Raw genomic sequence first — 7,211 nt, 5'->3', positions numbered from 1 at the left:
GTTGTGTATATATAGATATGAAAGAGTTTACTTTTAGTTCCGCCACTGCAAGGAGAAAATGCAACAAAAATGGCTGTTGCCAATTTATATATGAAGGAGCTGAACAGAGTCCAACTATAAACATGTAATTAGGCATTGTATAGGCAGAAATGGTGTTTTTCAGACTCCATATTTAATTTACCCTTGCTGTATGCTGAATGCTGTAGGCCTGCTTCAGTCCTGCCCACATGGTTGAGTCTTTGTTTACTTTGTATGCATATCTTTTTAACTTCAGCCTCAGCCACACAAACAGGCTATCCAGTTATTCCTCCGCATCATTCTGGCTGTATAGCTGTAATTTCATTTTTATCTGTTTGCCTAAAATATTATCTCTGCATCGCTATTCTCCAGTCTTATCCATCTGCAGTGCAGGCCTGCCTCTGCTGCCCTTTGTTACTAACAACATTTGAATTTGCAAGAGCCGTTACTTTTCAAGTGGTTTGCCTACAGAAATATGTATTTGAGATTAATCCCCACTCAATTTTTCCTTGACATGATCTGAAGGCTGTTTAGTTAAATTTAAGTTAATGAATCTATTGCATTTCAGTTTCTTTGTGTTCAGATGTGTCTAGAATGTGCTTTCACAAACAAATCCCCCAAAGGCTCAATGTCCTACATTTCCTAGTTAGTTAACTGCTGATTATTCTCCATTCTCCTCCTGAAGAGTCAGTAGGTTTCTTTTACTTTCATTCAGAATTTAAGAACAAGAGTATATTTCATATGGGTTCAGTGTTATTTATATTTGATATTATTATCATATATTTATATATGAAGTCAGATTAGAAAAAGATTTAAGATTCTAGGGAGCTTTGATATGCTGCTGAAATTATTTTCCTCACAAAAGAAAAAAATTAAAGGAAACCAATTTTTTTTTGGTTTTGTTTTCACAAATATTTTATAAGTATATGTTAAAAACTCCAAAACCGGAAGAATAAATTTATTTTATTTTGGCAGCTGAATTTTTTTTTTTTTACAGAGTTCTTTGCCAGAAAACTGAAGACAGTTTTCTATTTCTTGTTGAAACTAGACTCCCCCCACCATGAGCATTTCCATTTAACTGAAAAGTCATTTGCTGTCAAGAAATGTTTTAACACAAAATATTTGATCATTCTTTCTAGGGTTGTTAACTAACAGCAGCAATAATATGCTGAAAAATGGGACAATCCTCTTTAGAAGAACTGTAGGATAAATCTTTACATCATAAACAACAACCACAGAAAGAAAAGACTTGGGGGGGAGGGCATCACTTCTTGCTCCAAAAGAGACAAAACCTTTTTTGTATTGGAAGCAGAATCATATTTTCCAATGAACAGAAATATTCTGTTGATAATGTAAAAATTAACTTTTATACCATTGCCATTCAAAACATTAAAACATTTTTACAAGCAACAAAGTGCCTGATTTTCAAAAAAGTATGCATGTAGTCGGGGTTGGGGGAGATACGGGGGGAGTGTAAAACTGTGCTAAATGCATGCTTGCAGTTAACACAGTTGCAACAGTAAATTGTTTTTTCACACGTGCAGATCACCATCAAGTTATAATTAGTCTTTTTGCTAGAAATGGCGTTGTGGTGGGGAGCAGCTTGTTTTTTGTATGCAGTTGTGGCAATTGTGGATACAAATGAGGTACACAGCATGTCTACACAAGATGCTAACTGCGTAGTAGCCTAATAATACTGTGCAGTACCGCATCACAGCATAAACAGTGCTAATATGCTACTGTGCAGTATTACTAGGCTACTGCGCAGTTAGCGTCACTAAAAAGGCATGTGCCAGTGCTATTGCCCAGTAATGCCTGTTACTGTGCATTAGTTTAGTACTTGGTTATACAAGTACTAAATTTAATATGCAGTAACTATGGTGCATTAATGAATGTGTAGATGCGTCCACTTATACATGCAGCTGGGCATCTGACTTTAAATGTTATGACTAAAGTAAATAGGAAGATTCACTTTGTTGAAGTGCAGCTGCCCTTGAGGTCAGATTGACAAACTGTCCAGCCGTGCATTTAACACTACCCAGCACGATGGAAGAGGAAATGAAGAATACTATATACCATGGCCAGCTGCTGCTGTGAGTACAGGCACTTTTAGGCCCTCATATCTTTTGAATCTAGAGAGATGTATTTGGGACAGTGGACTGGCTACCTCTACTCCTTTCACGTGGGGAAGAGCAACCACAGCCAGCAGGAGGACAAAGACATGTACAGATGCTAGAAATTCCACTCCCTTGGGACTTAGCTCCAAAGTAACCAGCATTTGCTGCAGCTAAGGGGGAGAAAATAAAATGAGGCCTCCCAGAACCCTTTCTTCTCTGTGTGACCAGCCCGAAACAAACTGATATTTTACCTGCCTATTATTTAGGGATTAGTAGCAGTAGGCGGAAGAGTCCTTTCAATTGCCATGTGCTTTAATCCACTCAACTCCTGAAATCTAGGGTCTCCATATCTGTTTTTTTTTCTTATTCACTTTGTTGTCAGTGGTTGCTGTTTCCACGTCAGTCCACTACTCTTGCACTTTCAGCCTCATTCCCTGATTTGCTTATCTTCCTTCTCTCTTCTATATCTCTCCCCTTAATTGTCCTTCTTCCTGTAGCTGCTGTTTTCTCTTACTCTAATGGTGTCTTCCTTTATCCCCTTCAGGGCCTTTATACTATCCCAGAAAATAAACCGTATCCTAAACTGAAGATAAATTAAGCAAATAATTTGTATACTTGTCATTTTTTTTTTTTTTAACAAAACCTATGACCTGCTTATGCCCTCATCCAGGACACTTTTCCTGTGTGTTGCACCTTTTCCCCAAATTTTCATCTGCAATGATTTTGGTAGAGAGATCCTCAGGACAGTACCTTACATCAACCTCTGTGTACCTAATGCAAGCAGCCACTGTAATACCAAGAAATAACGAGAAGAATCTGTTTGGTAGGCAGAATGTAACTATTTAGCAAGAGTTTTTACTAGAACTGGTGGACCCTTATTCTATATATTTTAATATTCCCAAATGACCAGAACCTTAGATTTACATTGCAATAAAAATAGTATGATAATGCCTATTTATCATGCTGAATTTAAAGCTTGAATTATCAAGCTACTAGTCAACCCAGTAGAAAAACTCCCTTGACTAGAGCAGTGCTTGAGGAAAACCCTAGAGGGAAAAAGACTGCACGCTTTTACATTTACACTACTTTTTTTTACATCTGGCTTTTCTTTGGTGATCTCTCATGATTTGATCAACACATGTCCTAGTATTCTGTGTTTTATGAGCTAAAATTACAGCTTCAGATGATACAACAGCCACCTAGTTGGTTATAGCAACATAGTGCATACTGAACATGTTTAATATAATGTGCTAAGTGACTTGCTTTTAAGATTTGTTTTGTTTTGTTCAGTCTTTTAGGATTCACTGCACAAGCCTTCATAGAGGCCTAGCCTTTTAGGAAGAAGGGGTAGACTTCAAATTGCTCATTTTTAAAAAAATTCTTGGATCCCTGTTAGCGTGAAAAATCTGACACGATTCATGTCTTGAGGGTTTTTTTGCATTTGATGAATTTTGTATTCTGAGTAAAATATTTCAGGTGTATGATTTTTATTTTTTTCCTTGTCCAAATTAGGTTGGGGAATGTCAGCAATTTAATTTCAGGTCTGTGGCCTATGTTGAGAAATTCCAAGTCCTGTTTTGCTCACTGTGCTATTGACAAATATCAGTAAGACTGGCCAGTGTTATATAGTTGAGGTATCCAGTTTCATGGATTGGCATCAGAGATGTATTTATTTATTTTTAAATGTGAAATCGAAAAACGATAGGCCCTTTCAGGCCATATCTCATTCTTGTACTTGTCTGAATCAGCAGTAATCTCTTCTGACAGCCAAGCTTTCTTATAAAAATTGCACTGGAAAATTAAGGAATCTATGTAATTTTTGGTGGATAAGCAAAATTCTGTCTAAAAGAATTAGTTGAAGTAATAAAAGCAGGTCTACTGGGTTATGATATATGGTAAAAATTTCTGGCTGGATGCCTCTGCATTGTACCTTTATTCATATGATCATAATGGTCAGGTATATCATTCTTGATTTAGAAAGAAAAAAAGAAAAAAAAAAAAGAAAAAAACTTAGTGAGCACATGAAGAGCCATGTTGGTCAGAAAAAGATCAGCTGTCTGAAGGTGCTATGTCTGTAGAAAGGAGCAAAGTTAGAAAAGGGGGTGAGCTATTTAGAATGGCCAAATTAAACAACAGATACTCAAGGCTAAGTAGCCTCCCAAAGGCATGATATACTTTCACAGAGGGAGTACATTGGGGTTGGGCTGTTAGCCCCTAATAGCATATTATTTAATTTGGCTTTTTCAATAACTAACCCCTGTCTAACTTGGCCTTCTCCAAAGATATCCCACCTTTATGTGGCTGACCTTTTTTATAACTTGGTTTGTTTGTATTTGTTAGATAGATTTGATCAGAGTGCATTCTCTCTTTTTTGGTTCAGAAGAAAATTAAGCTTGGTTCAAAAAAGAAGTGAGTTATAAGAGAATGTATATTTGCATCACTCAGAGAAGTTTTTAAAGAAGAGCTATTTTAGAATGGGAAAATAACACAGAAAAAAGATTTTAACTCTCTGTTTTCTGTCCCACCACCAGACTCCTTTTCAACATAGCTAAATGGCTGATAATTTTACTGGGCGGGGAGGGTTGGTGGTTGAAGGAGCCCATCTAGTCCTTTCAGATGTATATAAAACACTGAAAATGACAAAGAGAAAAATTATATTACATAAGAGTTGGAGATCTTGATACTCAAACACACACACTCATGTCTGCAGGCCAGCACAATTGTATGAAAATCAGACAATGTAAATAACATATGGATTGTTTTTTCAAGAAAAGGAAATAGACAAGATTTTTTTTTAAGTTTGGCAATTTAGCTTTTCTGAAGTATCATGCTTAAATAAAGGGACATTGTGCTTACCATTCCAGCTCTGCAGATGCGCTACACGCCAAATCATGCTCTTATTGAAGTCAATGGGAGTTTTGCCATTGACTTCACTGGGACCACGTTTTGGCCTCAAAAGACTTAATTTCCAACAACTAGAGTTGTCATGCCAATAACAGATTTCTCATACAAGTTTTGTCCTGTGTGGATAGTCAAGGTCTCAGTTTTTGAACTTGGCTAGAGTCACTACTGTGAGTCTGTATGCATAGGGTGTGGATGTGTGAGTGTATCTGTAGGGAGAAGGATTTACAGATTTATATGCATTTTGATTAAGGGCAGGGACTGTCTTTTACTTTGTGTTGGTACCTTGCCTAGCACAGTGCAGCCACAAGCCTGATTGTAGACTCTAGACACTTCTATAAAATGAATAATTATTAATAATAATGTTGCATAGCATATGACAAAGCATTCTATTCCTATGGTATGTATAGTAAATGGGTAGCATATTGTTCTAATGTAGTAACATATGCTTTATATAAATTTATAATATAATACTTTGCATAGAATTTTAGACTGAAAGCAGGAGGGTATATTGTTCCACTTTATTCTTCACCTTGTAGTGGGCTATATCAGAGTTTACATGTTATATGACTTCTCTACCTCTCTATTTGAAAACTTCTCATTCTCCACCAGAGTTTCTGTATTTGATAGTAGAAAGCAAGATATAACTACACAATGAACTTTTTTCTTTTCCCTTAATGGTCTCATTTCAAAATGGTATCAAGAATTTCCATAAAGAACTCAAAAGAATAGTCGCTCATTTAAAGAAATCTTATCTTTTGACGTATCTTTAGTTATAAGTTAACCAGAACACTAGTTCAATTCCTCTTTATGGTTAAATTAAAATTGACAACAGGCAAAGGATTTCTTTAAAACAATTTAGCAGGAACTTTTTAAATATAGTGTCACACTATACAAAAAGGCTTTTCATTAGATGTCATTGAGAAATATGTCCTCTCAAGTGTTTTGTTTTTTGTTGCAAAATATCTAACCTTAGTGTCTGTGTCATAGAAGTAAAAAGCATACTGATTCAAATTGAAAAGTCATTTGAAATCTGCAATGAAATTTAGGTAGAGTTCAGAACAATGGGGTTGTGTCCAAGTGTACTTAAGTGGGTCAGAAATAATAGAGTTAACAAACCAGTTGTTCTGGTATTTCACAACTGGTTTAATTATTGTGTTATCCCTGATACAACATAAATAAACCCACATTCTTTATTTAGAATTGAACAAACCAGATAATTTCATTTCTGGTTTGGGAAGTGTTTTGTTTCATACTTATTATCACGTATTTGTGAGAATTCACAGGATAGGGGAAGGTGAGGGGATTCTAATTTTAAATCACTCTTTATTTTCTTTCAGGAGAGTGCATAACTGTTACAAATGCCGTCAGTGCAGCTTTACAGCTGTTGACACTCAGTCACTACTAGAGCACTTCAACACTGTGCATTGTCAGGAGACGGACATCACTACAGCCAATGGGGAGGACAGTCATGGCATTTTGGCTATCAAGGAAGAGCCAAAAATTGACCTAAAGGTCTACAGTCTGATCAATCCAGACCCCAAAATGGGGGAGCCCATTTCTGACAGTCTAGTGAAGAGGGAAAAGCTAGAAGATAAGGAAGTGCTTAAGGAAAAAGGTTGGACTGACAGCTCCAATGATGATCTTCGCAGTGTGACTTGGAGAGGAACAGACATTTTGAGAGGTAGCCCATCATATACACAAGCAAGCTTAGGCCTACTGACTCCAGTGTCCATTGGCCAAGAGCAGCCAAAGCCTTTAAGGAATAGTCCAAACGTAGAAGCTGCCCACATTGCGCGACCCATGTATGGCTTGGCTGTTGAGCCCAAGGGATTCCTGCAGGGGGTGCCAGCAGGAGGTGGAGAGAAATCTGGACCACTCACTCAGCAGTATCCTGGATCAGGTGATAACAAGGCAAAGGATGAATCCCAGTCCTTGTTAAGGGTAAGGTTTTCTTTTTTATCCTGACTGCATGTGTGTTGTGTTTACTTTATAATGTGTATGCAATTCATTTCTCCAATTTTTGAATGGTTGGCCAAGGTGAAGAGGAAAATTATGAAGACCCATCAAAGAGTGAAATTTGTAAAACTAAAATGTCAGGTAAATATTCCCAAGTGTTTATATAAAGCAACAAAGTAGACGTAGTATTAGTAAGCAATTGTTTTCACCTTTGCT

At 36.8% G+C, this 7,211-nt stretch overlaps 1 protein-coding gene across 6 annotated transcripts in view; it reads left to right on the top strand.

Annotated features, from left to right (window-relative positions):
* The window catches only part of TRPS1 (transcriptional repressor GATA binding 1), a 277,268-nt gene that overhangs the window by 67,158 nt on the left and 202,899 nt on the right, over positions 1 to 7,211 (top strand). For all 6 annotated transcript variants that reach the window (XM_025197225.1, XM_006018076.3, XM_025197223.1 and 3 more), the window contains one exon: positions 6,377 to 6,980. In XM_025197225.1, coding sequence (XP_025053010.1) covers positions 6,377 to 6,980 — 604 coding nt within the window. The remainder of the gene's footprint in view (positions 1 to 6,376; positions 6,981 to 7,211) is intronic.

This window comes from Alligator sinensis, unplaced genomic scaffold (assembly GCF_000455745.1).
Source record: "Alligator sinensis unplaced genomic scaffold, ASM45574v1 scaffold112_1, whole genome shotgun sequence".
Classification (NCBI taxonomy): domain Eukaryota; kingdom Metazoa; phylum Chordata; order Crocodylia; family Alligatoridae; genus Alligator; species Alligator sinensis.
Note: the sequence above shows the minus strand (reverse complement) of the source record. Positions and strands in the feature narration are given on the sequence as shown.